General features: G+C 31.0%; 1 protein-coding gene and 1 long non-coding RNA gene across 4 annotated transcripts in view; one reads left to right on the forward strand and one right to left on the reverse strand.

Moving 5' to 3' along the window:
* Positions 1-21,046, reverse strand: part of LOC133658974 (uncharacterized) — a 139,648-nt gene that overhangs the window by 40,037 nt on the left and 78,565 nt on the right. The window lies entirely within an intron of this gene.
* Positions 193-21,046, forward strand: part of hao2 (hydroxyacid oxidase 2 (long chain)) — a 28,715-nt gene continuing 7,861 nt past the window's right edge. For both annotated transcript variants that reach the window (XM_062061539.1, XM_062061540.1), the window contains exons 1-4: positions 193-274; positions 10,387-10,435; positions 16,462-16,614; positions 18,534-18,685. In XM_062061539.1, coding sequence (XP_061917523.1) covers positions 10,419-10,435; positions 16,462-16,614; positions 18,534-18,685 — 322 coding nt within the window. In that variant the 5' untranslated portion in view covers positions 193-274; positions 10,387-10,418. The remainder of the gene's footprint in view (positions 275-10,386; positions 10,436-16,461; positions 16,615-18,533; positions 18,686-21,046) is intronic.

Raw genomic sequence — 21,046 nt, forward strand, 5'->3', positions numbered from 1 at the left:
TTATTAATGGTGTAATAAAGATCCAGGAGAACAGGTCATGTTAACTTTCAGTTTCGGTTCCTGCAAAGGCGCCGCAACCGCTGTGGACAAAAGCATGTGGGGGAGGGGGTCGGCATCACCACCAGGCCAGTGTTCCACTGGCATGGGGGCGGAGCTTCCCAACGTGATGAAGAGGGTCGGGGGGGCAAAGCACGGTCTGCCCCCCCCCCGCCCCCCGACACAACCTTGACACACCACAGCAGAGGCGTGACGCCCAGAAGGACAGCAGGCCAAGGTAAGACACTGTTGTTGTTTTTGGTTTGGCGTTGAAGTAACAACAACGGTATGTGTGGCGTGGAGACGAGTAGGATGAACGTGTGAATAAAAACAACAACTAACAACTCTTTGTTGAGCTAGCAGCCGCTACACAATACACTTCTAGAAACACACAATGTGCAGCCTGTCAGCGTTCACTGCGCGCACACATTCAACACACACACACACATTCAACACACGCACACACACACACACACACACGCACACACGATTGTCACTTGAAATGATTGTAACATGTAATAATGTTACATTAAATTATTGTTACATGATATTAGTGTTACATGAAATTATTGTTACATGATATTCAGTGTTTCCCACACATTCATTTATTTGTGGCGGCCCGCCACGAAATAATTATGTCCGCCACAAATATTTTTATTTTTATTTTTTTTTGTCCTGTCCCGCTTCTCAGGCAAATCATATAGTTGATGTAGATGCCCATATAGGCTGTTCAGATTTACTTTACAATTATAGAAGTTAGGATACTTCTCTTGTTGCCTTATTTGTATTTGACCACTAAATTTTCTGTTTATTTGTTACTGACTGTGGCAGGACACCTTTGCCTCTGTTTCACTTTATGTTGCTGGTAAATAATATGGTTGTAGTAGTAGGCTAAAGTTAATTTATTTAGTATGCACTAATTAAAGGGGCAGAGCTTTAAGAGATATTTTAGCTTTTATATTTTATAAGATATATTTTTTCTAAGAACCATAATTAATAAATATATTTCAGTGAATAACTCATTGTTCAAATCTGTATATAAATATGTACATAAAGTGTTGTAATTATATTGTAAAATGGATGGATGGATGGATGGATGGATGGACGTTTAAAACAAAACTGTTATTATTAATTAGTAAGTATACATTTTTTGAGCCTTTTTAGAGAAAATCATATCATTGTAGTAAATTATGCAAATTATTCGACGTCATGGTGACCACGCCCATAGCCACGCCCATAACCACGCCCCCACCGCCACAGGTATCTTGGCAGTTTATGGGAAACACTGATATTAGTGTTACATGAAATTATTGTTACATGATATTAGTGTTACATGAAATTATTGTTACATGATATTAGTGTTACATGAAAGTATTGTTACATGAAATTATTGTAACATGTAACTACTGTAACATGAAATAATGTTACATGAAACTATTGTAACATGAAATTAATGTTATATGAAATTGTTGTTACATGAAAGTATTGTTACATGAAATGAATGTTACATGAAATTATTGTTACATCAAATTCATGTTACATGAAATTACTGTTACAAGAAGCTAATGTTACATGAAATTAATGTTACATGAAATTATTGTTACATGAAATTAATGTAACATGAAATTATAGTTACATGAAATTGTTACATGAAATTATTTTTACATGAAATTAATATGAAATTATTGCTACAGGAAATTATTGTTACATGAAATTGTTACATTAAATTAATGTTACATTAAATGATTGTTACATTAAATTAATATTACAGTAAATTATTGTTACATGAAATTAACGTTATATGAAATTATTATTACATTAAATTAATGTTACATGAAATTAATGTTACATGAAATTAATGGTACATGAAATTATTGTAACACGAAATTATTGTTACATCAAATTCATGTTACATCAAATTACTGTTACAAGAAAATGTTACAAGAAAATAATGTTACATGAAATTAATGTTACATGAAATTATTGTTACACGAAATTAATGTAACATGAAATTATTGTTACATTAAATTGTTACATGAAATGAATATGAAATTATTGTTACATGAAATTGTTGTTACATTAAATTAAGGTTACAGGAAATTATTGTTACATAAAACTATTGTTACATGAAACTATTGTCACATGATATTATTGTCACATGATATTATTGTTACATGATATTATTGTTACATGAAATTATTGTTACATAAAATAATGTTACATGAAATTATTGTTACAGGAAACTATTGTTACATTTAATTATTGTTACATGAAATTGTTGTTACATTAAATTAAGGTTACAGGAAATTATTGTTACATAAAACTATTGTTACATGAAACTATTGTCACATGATATTATTGTCACATGATATTATTGTTACATGATATTATTGTTACATGAAATTATTGTTACATAAAATAATGTTACATGAAATTATTGTTACACGAAACTATTGTTACATTTAATTATTGTTACATGAAATTGTTACAATAAATTATTGTTACATAAAATTTATGTTATATGAAATTAATGTTACATAAAGTTATTGTTACATTAAATTAGATTTACATGAAACTATTTTTACATTAAATTATTGTTACATAAAATGTATGTTATATGAAATTATTGTTACATGAAATTAATGTTACATGAAATTATTGTTACATGAAACTATTTTTACATTAAATGATTGTTACATGAAATTAATGTTACATGAAATGATTGTTACATGAAACTATTGTTACATTAAATGATTGTTACATGAAATTAATGTTACATGAAATTATTGTTACATGAAATTATTGTTACATGAAATTATTGTTACATGAAATTAATGTAAGATTAAATTAATGCAACATGAAATTCATGTTACATGAAATTAATATAACATGAAATTAATGTTACATTAAATTAATGTTACATGGATTAACATGAAAGTGTTTGATATTATAATTCCAGTTTGATGAAGTCCTGAATTGATCAATTCAACTTTATTGATGAGCAAGAAGTTATGCTATGATATGTTTAAAACTTAATGTATATTATTATATCAATATTATTATAACAACACTATTATTATATCAATACTAGTATTACAGTATATCAAATTGTATTATTATATCAATAATATTATATAAATACTAGTATTATATCAACAGTATTAGTATATCAATGATATTATTAAAGCAATAATATTATTATATCAATAATTGTGTGTGTCAGATAGGGCTGGAGCTATCGATTATTTTAGTAATCGAGTAATCCAGTGTTTTTCAACCTTTTTTGAGACAAGGCACATTTTTTGCGTTGAAAAAATCCGGAGGCACACCACCAGCAGAAATCATTAAAAAACAAAACTCAGTTGACAGTAAAAAGTCGCAATTGTTGGATATAACTTTAAACCATAACCAAGCATGCATCACTATAGCTCTTGTCTCAAAGTAGGTGTACTGTCACCACCTGTCACATCACGCCCTGACTTATTTGGAGTGTTTTGCTGTTTTCCTGTGTGTAGTGTTTTAGTTCTTGTCTTGCGCTTTTATTTTGGTGGCTTTTTTCTCTTTTTTGGTATTTTCCTATAGCAGTTGCGTGTCTTCCTTTGAGCGATATTTCCCGCATCTACTTTGTTTTAGCAATCAAGAATATTTCAGTTGTTTTTATCCTTCTTTGTGGGGACATTGTTGGTTGTCATGTAATTATTCGGATGTACTTTGTGGACGCCGTCGTTGCTCCACAGTAAGTCTTTGCTGTCGTCCATCATTTTGTTTTTGTTTACTTTGTAGCCAGTTCAGTTTTAGTTTTGTTCTGCATAGCCTTTCCTAAGCTTCAATGCCTTTTCTTAGGGGCACTCCCCTTTTTGTTTATTTTTGGTTTAAGCATTAGACACATTTTTACCTCTACACATTTTCTTCCTTGACCGTCCCTTACCTTATTCTACCTTCTTTATCCCTGTTTTCTACCTTTTATTGACCTTCAATTACCTTGTACTTATCTTCTTGTTATGGCCTGTCAGCCCAGGTTATTCTTCTATGTTGGAGTGTGTTTGTGTTGCCAGCGCTTCTTCCCTCCTTTGTTTACATTCCCGTAGCTAGGAGCGTTAGCAAACACACCTGTCCACGGTGATAAATAGTGTTCACACCTGTTGCAATGCTAATGACACACCCTAATATACCTGCCTTGCCGCTCTCTCAATGTTAACCACTGGTGACAGGTACGTTCCGCAGTCCTTGCTGCTCCGAGTTTGTATGTTAGCTTCATGCTACTGTTAAGTTTTGTATGTTAGCTTCATGCTCCTGTTCAGTTTTGTATAATAGCATCGTCTTTTATCTTGTCTTACCTTCTATATTCCTATTTTACCTGTTATTGATCTTCTATTTATCTTATTTTACATTTTTATTTAATTTCTTTGGTGGTCTTTTACTGCGTGGCGAAGTTGGTAGAGTGGCCGTGCCAGCAATCGGAGAGTTGCTGGTTACTGGGGTTCAATCCCCACCTTCTACCATCCTAGTCACGTCCGTTGTGTCCTTGGGCAAGACACTTCAACCTTGCTCCTGATGGCTGCTGGTTAGCGCCTTGCATGGCAGCTCCCACCATCAGTGTGTGAATGTGTGTGTGAATGGGTGAATGTGGAAATACTATCAAAGCGCTTTGAGTACCTTGAAGGTAGAAAAGCGCTATACAAGTATAACCCATTTATGATTATTTATTTATTATATTCCTTTTGTTACCTTTCATTTACCTCCTATTTAACACATGTTACATTTTTTACCTTCTATATATATTTTTTAAAACTTTTTATCTACCTTTTATTTACCTTTTTCACAGTGTTATCTTGTTCTACCCTCTATTCCTTGTTTTACCTCCTTTTTTATTTACATTACCTACTGTATTATTTTTACCTTTTTATTTACCTTCTTTAAACATATTTTATTGTGTTTTATCTTTTTATTTAACTTATTTGACCTTCTATTTAACTTCTTGGCTTTTATTTACATAATTTAACATTTTTTAAACTTAGTTTATCTTTTATATACCTTATTTACATTATTTTACCTACTATATTAATTTTACCTTCTTATTTACCTTCTATAAAAATGTTTTGTTTTACTCTCTAATTTCCTTTTACCATCTTATTTAACTTCTTTCAACTTATATTTAACTAATTTTTTTAGCTTGTATCGGCCTTATTTACAATACTATTTACCTTCTATATTCCTTGTTTACCTTTTATCTACCTTCTATTTAACTGCTTTTAGCTTTTTTATTCATCATCTTTGACCGTCTTTTACTTTTTTCTACTTTTAATATTCCTATTTTTTTAACCTTTAACTTACCTTCTATTGAACCTATTTTAACTTCTATTTATATTTTGTGTACATTTTATTTATTTTCTTTGGCAGTCTTGTTTTACCTTCTATATTCCTTTTTTCCCTTTTTTTATTGACCTTATTTTGCCTTCGATTTAACTTGTTTGAACTTTCATCTACCTTATTTACATTATTTACCTAATGTATTCCTTTTACCTTTTTATTTACCTTCTATATATAACTTCTGAGATTTAATTTACCTTCTTTAAAATATTTTATCTCGTTTTAACTTATGTTACCTTCTATTTAACTTATTTTATCTTTTATCTACCTTATTTACATTTTTTCTTGTACATTCGTCTTACCTTCTTTGACCTTCTTTAACGTCTTACTTTTTACCTTCTATATTCCCTCTATTTACCTTGTTGTATCTTTGACCTTTTAAGTTTTATTGACCTCCCTTTTAATACACGTCTCGGAGTTTATTGACCATCCAGATTTAGATGTCACAGGTCTTCAACAGGGGGTCCCCGCCCCCAGGTGGTCTGCAGAGGTACTGCAGGGGGGTCGTGAATTGTTGGCTTGTTTTGAATATTTTTAATGTGCTTTTTACAAATGTTTCCACAATGTTAATAAATAAAATCAACATTGGTGCAACGCACGGTTTATAAATGGCCGTTTTCAGGTTTCAAATAAAAAACAGGAATATTCGCGTATTCAGGTTAGCGCTTGAATATAGGAAAATAAAACACTGTACTTTAATCAAGTGATTCTTTGGCGTACCACTAGGTGGAGCCAACTTACCACAGTTTGAGAATCACTGGTCTAATTTTTTTATATCAAATATTCCACTTTGAAATATTTCTTGGGGGAAAATATTGCATATTTTCTGTGTTTGCCATAGGAAAAACTAAGTTTTGTCTGACAAAAAAACCCCAAAAAACTTCCAATTGACGTATAGACCAGGGGCCGTACTTATCAAGCTTCTTAGAGTGCCATTTTACACTTAAGTCCTGAGAATTTGCGAAATTTAGTCCTACTCTCAAACTTAAGAATAAAAGCTTTTTATCAACGTTCTTAAGTCTAAGAATCACTCCTACTCTCCACGATATTTAAGAGACCTTCAGAGGTGTCTTAAGTGGTTAGGAGTTGCCAGCAGGGGATGGCACTGAGGCGAGAGAGACGTGCGCGAACGTTCAGGGAACGGAACAATGTTTTTTTTTTTTTTTTATGACGAGCAGCTGATCAAACGGTATCGTTTAGACAGAGCGGATATTATTTTTGTCACAGATTTAATACTTTTCGATTCTTTGTTGATTTCTGCATGTGGCTGCAGTGGGCTAGTATATACAGAGCCACCCACACCAGTTTCAAATTAGTTGCCTAATTAATGAATTGGAAAGAAAATGTTATGACAGTAGCGTATGTGTGTGGCCGTGAGGTGAGTGACGTCAGTGAGTGTGTGGGCGATAGAAGAGAGGGAGCGGTAGCGTGAGTGCCGGCGGGGACTAGTTTGTTTTGTATTATTTTGTAGTTTATTGTCAAAATATACACTCCCATTGTCCACTTAAATATTTCCAAGATATTTCTTTATTCTTAGACAACGGATTCCCTTCCGTGATTGGTCATTTCTATGGACACAGAAATGACGTCACCTAAAATTCCGTTTACGGCACATAGTAATGTCGTAATTCAGCTCTGAGTGTGACACTTAAGATTCAGTCCTACACTTCGCTGAAAGTGTGAGTAAGACGCTTGATAACTAACTTTTAAGTGCAGCTTTCAGTGAAGAATTTATTTACTCTTAAGTCAACTCTTAGCAGACTTCTTAGGAGTAATTCTAAGAAGCTTGATAAGTACGGCCCCAGAAGTTGATCTATAGATTTCAGCAATAAAAAAAAAGAAAAAATAATTTTTAACACTTTTATGAGAGGGCCCCTTTTGGATCCCTGAAGATTTTTGTGGGACTTTTTTTTTCTCAAAAAAGAATAATGAATCAAAAATCCATGTTGTTTTATTGACCTATTTAAGGCTCCAATTATTTCACATCAAATATTACACTTTGAAATATTTTTTGGGGAAATATTGCATATTTTGTTTTTTATTTTTTTGTTTTTATTTACAAAAAGAGCATAAAACATAAAAATAATATACATTTTATATCGACAGATAGATCCAAAGAGATTTGAGCATTAAAGGTAAAAAAACAATTTTTTAAAATTATTTTCATCACTTTAATGAGTGGGACCTGTTTGGATCCCTGAGAAGTTTAGTGGGATTTTTTTTTTCTCCAAAAATAATAATAAATTAAAATCAATGTTATGAAATATTGACCTATTTCAGGCTCCAATTACTTCATATCAAATATTACACTTATGCAATATTCCCCCAAAAAATATTTCAATTTAGTTTTTTATTGTTTTGTTTTTATTTACAAAAAGGGCATAAAACATAAAAAAATACACATTTTATATCAACAGATTGATCTAAAGATTTATGCGTTAAAGGTAAAAAAAAATAAAAGTAAAAAAAACTTATTTTTAACACTTTTATGAGTGGGACCCGTTTTTGTTTTTTTTCTCAAAAAATAATAATGAATCAAAATCAATGTTATGAATTATTGACCTATTTAAGGCTCCAATTTCACATCTAATATCACACTTTGAAAATTTTTGGGAGAGAAATATTGCATATTTATTTAAAAAAACCCATTATTTACCAAAAGGCATCAAACATAAAAATAATACAAATTGTATATCAACAGATAGATCCAAAGTTGATCTAGAGATTTAAGCGTTAAAGGTAAAAAAAAAAATATATATTTTCAACACTTTTATGAGTGAGACCCATTTGGATCCCTGAGGATATTAGTGGCATTTTTTTCTCTCAAAAAATAATAATACACTAAAAACAATGTCATGAATTATTGACATATTTAATGCTCCATTTACTTCACATCACATATTACACTTTGAAATATTTTTTGGGGACATTAACATATTCATTTTTGTTTTTTTAATTTACAAAAAGGGCATACAACATAAAAAGAATACACATTTTATATCGACAGATCCAAATTTGATCTGGAGATTTAAGCGTTTAAAGGTAAAAATTAAAAAAATTAAAAATAAAATAAAATTTATTTTCAACACTTTTATGAGTGGGACCTGTTTAGATCCCTGAGAATTGTAGTGGAATTTTTAATTTTTTTTTGTCAAAAAATAATAATGAATTAAAATCAATGTTGTTGTGAATTATTGACATATTTAAGGATCCAATTACTTCACATCAAATATTACACTGACATATTTCTGGGGAAAATACTGCATATTTATTTATTTATTTATCCCATCCATCCATCTATCCATCCATTTTCTACCGCTTGTCCCGTTTGGGGTCGCGGGGGTGCTGGAGCCTATTTCAGCTGCATTTATTATTTTATTATTTTATTTTACAAAAAGGGCAAGAACATAAAAATAATTTAAAAAATTATATCGACATATAGTTTCAAAATTGATCTAGAGATTAAAGCGTTAAAGGTAAAAAAAATAAAAAAGAATTACATTTTTTTTTAAAAAGACTTGGTTTTAACACTTTTATGAGTGGGACCCGTTTGGATCCCTGAGGATTTTAGTGGGATTTTATTTTTTTCATCAAAAGATGAAAATTAATCAAAATCAATGTTTTCAGGCTCCAATTACTTCACATCAAATATTACACTTTCAAATATATTTGGGGGTAAAATATTTCATTTTTTAATTTTATTTTATTTGTATTTTTTTATTTTTTTTAACTTTTACTGAAGTTGATCTAAAGATTTAGATTTAGGTTAAAAAAAAAAATAATAAAAAAATACATATGACTTATTTTTAACACTCGAGATTTTCTTTTCTTTTTTTTTAAACATGAAAGTAAAAACAATATTATTACATAACTAATTCTTCAGAATTTTATGAGTGGGCTATTTCGGATCCCCAAGGCCTTTTAGTGGGATGAAAAAAATAAACTGTCATTCCTGAAATAATAATAATGAATCAAAATCAATGTTGTTATTAATTATTGACCTATTTAAGGCTCCAATTACTTCACATCAAATATTACACTCGTGCAATATTTTTTGGGGGAAATATTGTAATCATATACGAATATAAAACGGGTTTTATATTTTATCTTTTTTTGTACAAAAAGAGCATAAAAACGTTTACTCGACGGATGAATCTGATGTTGATCGAGAGATTTAAGCGTTGAAAGTAAAAAATAAAAAATAAACAATATATGATTTACATTTTACACTTTTATGAATGGGACCCTTTTGGATCCCCAAGAATTTTAGTGTTTTCTTTTTAAATATAAAAGTAAAAAATGAAATAAAACATGTCTAATTTTTTACAATTTTTGTGAGTTTTTCCCCTATAAAACAAATAGTGACTACAATTGTTACAGCAGTGTTCCCCAACCTTTTTGTAACTGCGGACCGGTCAACGCTTGAAAATGTGTCCCATGATTGTCATAAAGAAATACAATCATGTGTGCTTACGGACTGTATCCCTACAGACTGTACTGATATATAATGTAGGAACCAGAAATATTAATAACAGAAAGAAACAACCCTTTTGTGCGAATTAGTGTAAATGGGGGAGGGAGGTTTTTTTGAGTTGGTGCACTAATTTTAAATGTATCTTGTGTTTTTTATGTTGAGTTAATAAAAAAATTTAAAAAAAAAAAAAAAAAAAAAAAAGGTTATTTTATTTAATTTTATTTTTTTTTAAATTTCTTATCCGGCCCGGTACCAATCGATCCACGGACCGGTACCGGGCCCTGGCCCGGTGGTTGGGGACCACTGGTTTACAGTACATGTGGTTCCGCCAAGTGAAGTGATGTTTTTATTCGCTGTTGCACTGCCCTCAAGTGTTCATGGGCAGAACTACACTCTGGTCACCTGATATTACACGTGCCTTTTTTAAAGGCGGCACAAAAGGAGTGACATTTAAAACAAAGAGAATGCTGAAATAAAGTCGTACTGATTGTGTGTTGTGTTCACAGGTTATGACTTTATCGGGAGACGTGTGCTGACCATGAGCATTTGTAACCGGTGAGTGCAAACACGGACACGTCAATAAAAAGGAGGGACGCAGAAAGTTTAATGAAATTACCGTATTTTTCGTAGTATAAATCGCTCCGGAGTATAAGTCGCACGGGCCGAAAATGCATAATAAAGAAGGAAAAAAACATATATAAGTCGCACTGGCGTATAAGTCGCATTTTTGGGGGAAATGTATTTGATAAAAGCCAACACCAAGAATAGACATTTGAAAGGCAATTTAAAATAAATAAAGAATAGTGAACATAGCATAAATAACCAACTGAGAACGTGCCTGGTATGTTAACGTAACATATTATGGTAAGAGTCATTCAAATAACAATAACATATAGAACATGCTATACGTTTACCAAACAATCTGTCACTCCTAATCGCTAAATCCCATGAAATCTTATACGTCTAGTCTCTTACGTGAATGGGCTAAATCATATTATTTGATATTTTACGCTAATGTGTTAATAATTTCCCACATAAGTCGCTCCCGAGTATAAGTCGCAAACTATGAAAAAAACTGCGACTTATAGTCCGAAAAATACGGTATATGATTTGCAAAATTGCTCGCATGAAACGTTTGCATAGTAATGTTAGCATGCTAATAATAAATTAAATAGTTCAAAATGTTTTGAAGGTTGAAACAGTTGAAATGCTAAAAATGGTTTGAAAGGTGAATAGCAGAAGGTGTGCTGAAATGTAGTATGAATCTTGAAATGCCAATTGCTAGTTTAGTTAGAAGAGTTAGCATACTTTGGCACTTTAAATAATATTTATAATATTAAATTGATGAATGAATATATTGAAAATAAATTAAATTCATCAAATCAAACAGCTGGTGCCTAAAAAGTTCAATAATTACAGTATTAACACTTTTTAGGGCGCAACAAAAGAAAAGAAAAAACACTACTGCCATCTAACATTAAAATCAGACAGCTGTGCGCAATAAATTCAATACTTACAATACTAACACTTTTTAGGGCGCAACAAAAAAACATAAAAACGAAACACCACTGCCATCCAACATTAAAATCAAACAGCTGGTGCCTAAAAATGATAATACTTACAGAATTAATGCTTTTTAGAGCGCAACTAAAGTTACAAAACACACCACTACCATCTAACATTAAACTCAAACAGATGGTGCGTAATAAGTACAATACTTACAATATTAACACTTTTTAGGGCTCAACATGACAAAAAAAAACCGCACTACTGCCATTTAACATTAAAATCAAACAGCGGCGCGCAAAAAAAAAAAATACAATACTTACAGTACTAACACTTTTAAGGGCGCAACTAAAGTCATAACACACTACTGCCATCTAACGTTAAAATCAAACAAATGGTGCATAATAAGTACAATACTTACATCACTAACAGTTTTTAGGGCGCAAAAAAAAGAACACACCATAAACTATACACCACTGCCGTCTAACATTAAAATCAAACAGCTGGTGCCTAAAAAGTACAACACTTACAGTATTAACACTTTTTAGGGGGCTCAACAAAAGACAAACAACACTACGGCCATCTAACATTAAAATCAGACAGCTGTGCGCAACAAATTCAATACTTACAGTACTAACACTTTTTAGGGCGCAACAAAAGACAAAAAACACCACTGCCATCTCACATTAAAATCAAACAGCTGTTGCCTAAAAAGTACAATACTTACAGTACTAACGCTTTTTAGGGATCAACAAAAGTAAAAACAAACAAACACTACTGCCATGTAACATTAAAATCAAACAGCTGGTGCCTAAAAAGTATAACACTTACAGTACTAACACTTTTTAGGGCTCAACAAAAGACTAAAAAAAACATGCCACCGCAATCTAACATTAATATCAGACAGCTGTGCGCAAACAACACAATACTTACAGAACTAACGCTTTTTAGAGTGCAATTAAGGTTAAAAAACACACTACTGCCATCTAACGTTAAAATCAAACAGCTGGTGCATAATAAGAAACAATACTTAAAGTACTAACACTTTTTAGGGTGCAACAAAAAGAACACCATACACTATACACCACTGCCATCTAACATTAAAATCAAACAGCTGGTGTCTAAAAAGTCCAATACTTACAGTACTAACACTTTGTAGGGCTCAACAAAAAACAAAAAAACACACTACTGCCATCTATCATTAAAATCAGACAGCTGCGCGCAAAAAAATACAATACTTACAGTACTAACACTTTTAAGGGGGCAACTAAAGTTAAAACACACTACTGCCATCTAACGTTAAAATCAAACAGCTGGTGCGTAATAAGTACAATACTTACAGTATTAACACTTTTTAGGGCGCAACAAAAGACAAAAAAACCACACACTACCGCCATCTAACATTAAAATCAAACAGCTGTGCGCAATAAATTAAATACTTACAGTACTAACACTTTTTAGGGCGCAACAAAAGACAACAAACACCACTGCCATCTAACATTAAAATCAAACAGCTGGTGCGTAATAAGTACAATACTTACAGTATTAACACTTTTTAGGGCGCAACAAAAGACAAAAAAACACACTACTGCCATCTATCATTAAAATCAGACAGCTGCGCGCAAAAAAATACAATACTTACAGTACTAACACTTTTAAGGGGGCAACTAAAGTTAAAACACACTACTGCCATCTAACGTTAAAATCAAACAGCTGGTGCGTAATAAGTACAATACTTACAGTACTCACACTTTTTAGGGTGCAACAAAAGACAAAAAAACCACACACTACCGCCATCTAACGCTAAAATCAGACAGCTGTGCGTAACATGTACAATACTTACAGTACTAACACTTTTTAGGGTGCAACAAAAAGAACACCCCATAAACTATACACCACTGCCATCTAACGTTAAAATCAAACAGCTGGTGCCTAAAAAATTCAATACTTACAGTATTAACACTTTTTAGGGCTCAACAAAAGACAAACAACACTACTGCCATCTAACATTAAAATCAGACAGCTGTGCGCAATAAATTAAATACTTACAGTACTAACACTTTTAAGGGCGCAACTAAAGTTATAACACACTACTGTCATCTAACATTAAAGTCAGACGGCTGTGCGCAATAAATTAAATACTTACAGTACTAACACTTTTAAGGGCGCAACTAAAGTTATAACACACTACTGCCATCTAACATTAAAATCAGACAGCTGCGCGCAATAAATAAAATACTTACATCACTAACACTTTTTAGGGTGCAACAAAATAACACCCCATAAACTATACACCACTGCCATCTAACGTTAAAATCAAACAGCTGTTGCCTAAAAAGTATAATACTTACAGTACTAACACCTTCTAGGGCTCAACCAAAGTAAAAAAAAACAAAAAAACACACTACTGCCATCTAACATTAAAATCAAACAAATGGTGCGTAATAAGTATAATACTTACAGTACTAACACTTTTAAGGGCGCAACTAAAGTTAAAACACACTACTGCCATCTAACATTAAAATCAAACAGCTGGTGCCTAAAAAGTCCAATACTTACAGTACTAACACTTTTTAGGGCTCAACAAAAGACAAACAACACTTCTGCCATCTAACATTAAAATCAGACAGCTGTGCGCAATAAATTAAATACTTACAGTATTAACACTTTTTAGGGCGCAACAAAAGACAAAAAAACACACACTACCGCCATCTAACATTAAAATCAGAAAGCTGTGCGTAACATGTACAATACTTGCAGTATTAACACTTTTTTAGGGTGCAACAAAAGACAAAAAAACACACTACCGCCATCTAACATTAAAATCAGACAGCTGTGCGTAACATGTACAATACTTACAGTACTAACACTTTTTTAGGGTGCAACAAAAAGAACACCCCATAAACTATTCACCACTGCCATTTAACGTTAAAATCAAACAGCTGGTGCCTAAAAACTTCAATACTTACAGTATTAACACTTTTTAGGGCTCAACAAAAGACAAACAACGCTACTGCCATGTTACATTAAAATCAGACAGCTGTGCGCAATAAATTAAATACTTACAGTACTAACACTTTTTAGGGCGCAAAAAAGACAAAAAAAACACACACTACCGCCATCTAACATTAAAATCAGAAAGCTGTGCGTAACATGTACAATACTTGCAGTATTAACACTTTTTTAGGGTGCAACAAAAGACAAAAAAACACACACTACCGCCATCTAACATTAAAATCAGACAGCTGTGCGTAACATGTACAATACTTGCAGTATTAACACTTTTTTAGGGTGCAACAAAAAGAACACACCATAAACTATTCACCACTGCCATTTAACGTTAAAATCAAACAGCTGGTGCCTAAAAAGTTCAATACTTACAGTACTAACACTTTTTAGGGCGCAACAAAAGTAAACAAAAAACACACCACTGCCACCTAACAATAAAATCAAACCGATGGTGCGTAGTAAGTACACTTACAGTACGAACACTTTTTATGGCACAACAAAAGACAAAAAAAAACCACACTACCGCCGTCTAACGTTAAAAGCAGACAGCTGTGCGCAATAAGTGAAATACTTACAGTACGAACACTTTTTAGGGCGCAACAAAAGACAAAAAAAACCACACTACCGCCGTCTAACGTTAAAATCATACAGCTGTGCGCAATAAGTGAAATACTTACAGTACGAACACTTTTTAGGGCGCAACTGGACAGCAGTTATTATAATGAGCTAATGTTGGAAATGTTGTATTAAAAAAAATGAAATGTTATCCTGAAAAAACAATGAATATTTATACGCCAAATAACACACCAAAAGTACCGTGGAGTACCAGAATCTGTTCTTAGGTACGTGTCGGAAAAGTGTGTACGTGTTCTTAGCGTGTGTGGCTAATGAAGTGTGGTGCGTGTCACCTGCGTGAAGTGGGCGTGTCCTCGCCATCAGCACTTTTTCCAAGCGCTGTGTCTGCACCGAGAGGCCCACACACCCCACTCCGACTCCCGGGGTCACCCGCAGGTCACACACACACACACACACACACACACACACACACACACACACACACACACACACACACACACACACACACACACACACACACAGTGTGTGAGTGGTGCAGTGAGGTTTAAAGAGACAGTATGTAAAAGCTGGTGAGTCTTCTTCTTTCATGCTGCACACAAACATGGAAATATCCACTTTATTACTGCGTATGACGTCATAAATACTATCAGTACGCGTGTACTTGTTGTTCAGTACTACAATATTGTCATGGCCGCTTCGAGGACAACAACCAAGCACGCCAACGGCCCAGAGCTCAAAGCTTCAAGGTTTGAAGTGCGCTTCAATGATACTGATATTAATACGATACGATATCATACTTTAAATCCTGTTATATTCATGTCAGCATTGAAGTTAGCTATCTATAAGCGCTCTAACAATACGATACCAGATGGAATCATACTTTTAGATTAGTTAGGGCTGCAACAACTAATCGATTAAATCGATTAAAATCGATTATAAAAATAGTTGGTGATTAATTTAATCATGTGCAGGCGCCGAGGCTCCTTTTTTTAATTTTTTTTAATTTTTTTTTATAAACCTTTATTTATAAACTGCAACATGTACAAACAGCTGAGAAACAATAATCAAAATAAGTATGGTGCCAGTATGCTGTTTGGTCCAATAAAATACTGGAAAGGATAGACATGTAGTTTGTCTCTTTTATCCGATTATTAATCGATTAATCGAAGTAATAATCGACAGATTAATCGATTATCAAATTAGTTGTTAGTTGCAGCCCTAATATTAGTATAGTTATGTTAGCATTTAGGCTAGCTAGCGATAAGCACTCTAACAACACGATATCAGCAGGAATCATACTTTTATACTGTTGTATTCATGTTAGCATTTAGGCTAGCTAGCAATAAGCGCTCTAACAATACAATATCGGAAAAGAACTGCATACATGCCAGCATACAAAACACAAGGACTTTGATGGTGGACTAAGAGCAAAAGGAGTCCGAGTGGAGGATGGAAGGGTTTGGGAAACAATATGGTGTGTTGTCCCGCAGAGAGGGGGGTCAATGTGCCGAGATGGCGATGGTTTGCCTGACAGACTTCGAAGAGTACGCCAAGGAGCATCTCTCCAAGGCCACCTGGGATTATTACGCCGCCGGAGCCGACGAATGTTGCACCAGAGATGACAACCTTCTGGCCTACAAGCGGTACTTTCTACCCAACTTTTTTTATTTTATTTGTCATGTGTATATATATATATATATATATATATATATATATACATACACACACACACACGTGTGTATATATGTATATATATACACACGTGTGTGTGTATATATATATATATATATATATATATATATATATATATATACACACGTTTGTGTATATATATATATATACACACGTGTGTATATATATATATATACAAACATGTGTGTATATATATATATATATATATATATATATATATATATATATATATATATATATATATATATATATATATATGTATATATATATATATATATATATATGTTTGCACATATATGTATATATATATATATATATACATATATGTATATATATATATATATATATATATATATATATATATATATATATATATATATATATATATATATATATATATATATATATATATATATATATATATATATGTTTGTACATATATGTATAGTCTCTAGGTCCACTTCATTTCTATCCGTCAATTTTAAGTTTTTATTTTTTTATTTTAACTCATAAGTTTTAGAGGGATGACGAATTTAAAAAAAAAAATCACACTATAAATCTTGGGGACCCAAAAGGGCCCCACTCATAAAGATGTTAAAAATAAGTCTTTTTTTTTTTTTAATCACATTTTTTACATTTAACTCTTAAATCTCAGATCAATTTCAGATATATCTGTGGATTATAAATTATTTATTATTATTTTGTTTGTTTTATATGCAATATTTCCCCCAAAATGTATTTCAAAGTGTAATATTTGATGTGAATTAATTGGAGCCGTAAATAGGTCAATCATTCATAACAATAATGATTTTAATTAATTTAAATTTTTTGAGCAATGACAATATAACAAAAAAACCCAAAATATTTTAGGGACCCAAAAGGGTCCCACTCATAAAAGTGTTCAAATTAAATCATACATTTTTTTATTTTCAACATATAAGTCTCTAGGTCAACTTTATTTCTGTTAATTTTAAGTTTTTATTTTAACTCAAATTTTTTTAGGGATGACGAATTAAAATAAATCGCACTAAAAATCTTGGGGATCCAAAAGTGCCCCACTCAAAAATGTTTTTAAATAAGTCACACATTTAAAAAAAAAATATATTCTTAAATCTCAGATCAATTTCAGATATATCTGTGGATTATAAATTATTTTAGCATGATTTTTTTGTTTTGTTTGTTTTCCCCCAAAATTAAATTTGAAAGTGTAATATTTGATGTGAAGTAATTGGAGCCTTAAATAGGTCAATCATTTTATTTTATTTTATTTATTTTAGCAAAATGACAATCCCACTGAAGTGCTCAGGGATCCAAAAGGGTCCCACTCATAAAAGTTTTCTTATTTTATTTTCACTTTCCACACTTAAATCTCTAGATCAACTTCAGATCTGTCGATTAAAAGTTTTTTTTATAATTTGTTGTAATGTTTTTCGTTTTTTTTTTTTTTTTTTCTTTCCCTTCTCGTCAAGGAAAACGTTTTTTTTTTTTTTATATAAACGAAAAAAACACAAAATATGCAATATTTCCCCAAAAATATTTCAAAGTGTAATATTTGATGTGAAGTAATTGGAGCCTAAAATAGGTAAATAATTCATAACAACATTGAATTTGATTCATTATTATTTTTGGAGCAACGACAGTTTAAAGGGAAAAAAAAACAAAAAACAGTCTTTGCAGTTTTGTGTTACTGGAGTCAACATTGCAACTTTTTATCCTTACATTTTTTCCAGTTTGCTCTTTTATTCCACTTTTTATGTTTTTTAGTAATAGTGTTTTGAGAATGTGGCGCCCGGGACCGCACTTTGGGCACCTTGGTTAAAACCACTAAAACCAACATTGCTGAGTAACGTTCGACCGTCTCCATGTCCAGGATCCGCCTGAGACCTCGCATCCTGCGGGACGTGTCGGTGAGCGACACCAGGACCACGGTGCAAGGCACAGAGGTCAGCTTCCCCGTGGGAATCGCACCCACAGCCTTCCACTGTCTGGCCTGGCATGAAGGCGAGGTGGCCACAGCCAAAGGCGAGTCAGCTCTTTTTATTTTATTTCCAAAAACACAATTTTTACTTTTAATGTGTGACAAACAATCATTTTTGTTTTTAAATTGTCTAAATATTACTAGAATTCACCACTAGGTGGCAGCATGTCATCACAGTCATGTTATAAAGTGTCTAAATAATATTAGACTTCACCACTAGGTGGCAGCATGTCATCACAATCATGTTTTAAAGTGTCTAAATAATATTAGACTAACAATAGGGGAAGTCTAATATTATATATGAAGTCTAATATGTTGTTATTTTGTTCTTTTCCTGTATCTGAAAAAATATTTAATAAATAAATAAATAAGTAATTTTCTTCTTGTAAATAATTAAGAAAAATACGTTTTTTTTGTTTTTTTTACAGTTTCCTTTATTTATTTTTCTGTTGTATTTTAATTTATTGATATAGTATTTGTTTACTTTTTAATTTGAGGTGATAGTGTGATAATAAATAATATATCATTCTTCAACTAAAAAAATCAGATCATAAAACTATTTATAATCAACCAACTACATGTTTAACATGAAAAAAACGTTTTTTTATTACATTTTCTACAATTTAGCATTTTTGTTCCATTCCTTTTATTTGAAAAAAATTTACTAAATGAAAAAAGAAGCCAATTTTATCAATTGATTCTTCTAAATAATACAACTTATTAACTTTTTTCTTCTAATGTATCTTTATTTATTATTGCTAACATTTTGAAATGTTTCTTTACTTCTTTTTCTTATGTATTATTTTGCAATAATAATATATATTTTTAATTTTTTGTTTTTACTTTTCTTTATCTGATGTGATATCGTGTATTAACATGTAATATAAAATTAAACAATTAGATTATAAAACTATTTATAGTCAATGTATTACATGTTTAACATGAAAAAGAAATCCATTAAATTTGCTACAATTTAGCATTTTTGTTTTTTTCCCTTTTATTTGAAAAAAAAAACATTACATGAATGAAAAAAGAAGCCATTTTTGTTAATAACTTCTTTCCCAAAAAATGTTTCTACACTTTCTTCTAACATATTTTTTTTATTTCATATTGCTGTTTTTATTTATGTGCCAAGATAGATTGTAATAATAAATAGTATACATATTTACAACAAAACAATCAAATTATAAAACTATTCAAAGTCAATCAATGAAATGTCTAACAGCAAAAAACATTTCATAAAACTGCCCAAAATGATCATTTGTGTTATTTTCTTTATATTTGACAAAATATTAGATAATACAAATTTTGAATGCAGGCATTTTATTTAATTTTTTTTCCCCTTATGTTGATATTGTTAGAAACTTTTTTTTTTATGTTTTCTTTACCTCTTTTTATTGTGTATTTTTTGCCAAAATTATTTTTTTTCAACTTATTTTTACTTTTCTTCAATTAATGTGATATAGTGCATTAATGTGTAATATAAAATTAAACAATCAGATCATAAAAATATTCATAGTCTAGTATTTATAGTACATGTTTAACATGAAAAAAACATGTTTAAATCAAATTTGCTACAATTGAGCATTTTTGGTTCTTAGTATTTGGGAGGAAAAAAATGAATAAATAAAAAAAGCCATTTTTATCAATGTATTCTTCTAAATAATAAAACTTTTTTTAAACTTTCTTCTTCTAATGTATCTTTATTTATTATTGCTGTTTTTATTTATGTGACGAGATAGATTGTATTAATAAATAGTAGACACATTTTCAACAAAACAATCTCATTATAAAACTATTCAAAGTTAACAGCAAAAAAAATTGAATTTCCCCAAATTAGTTTTTTGTTGTTATTTTCTTTACATTTGACAAAATATTAAATAACAACAATTTTGATTGCAGGCAAATTCACATTTATTTTTCTTCTAGTGATTTTTTTTTCTTTTTACTTTTGTTGGTATCGTTGGAAACTTTTTTTTTGGACATTTTTCTTTACTTTCTGTTCTTATGTATTATTTTGCAGTAATAATATATATATTTTTTTTACTTTTCTTCATTCGATGTGATATAGTGCATTAACATGTCAATCAATTACACGTTTAACATGAAACAAACATCCATTAATTTTGCTACAATTTAGCATTTTTGTTCATTTCCTTTTATTTAAAAAAAAAATTATAAATGGAAAAAAAAGCCTTTTTTATCAATTAATTCTTTCATATTTTTTTTTTTTTTTACTTTCATCCTGTGACGTATTTTTATTTCATATAGCTGTTTATTTATTTGATGAGCTGGATAGTAATAATAAATAATATTCACATTTTCATCAAAACAATCCAATTATAAAACTATTTGAAGTCAATCAATGAAATGTCTAACAGCAAAAAAACATTTCATAAAACTGT

This window comes from Entelurus aequoreus, linkage group LG10, assembly GCF_033978785.1.
Source record: "Entelurus aequoreus isolate RoL-2023_Sb linkage group LG10, RoL_Eaeq_v1.1, whole genome shotgun sequence".
Classification (NCBI taxonomy): Eukaryota; Metazoa; Chordata; class Actinopteri; order Syngnathiformes; family Syngnathidae; genus Entelurus; species Entelurus aequoreus.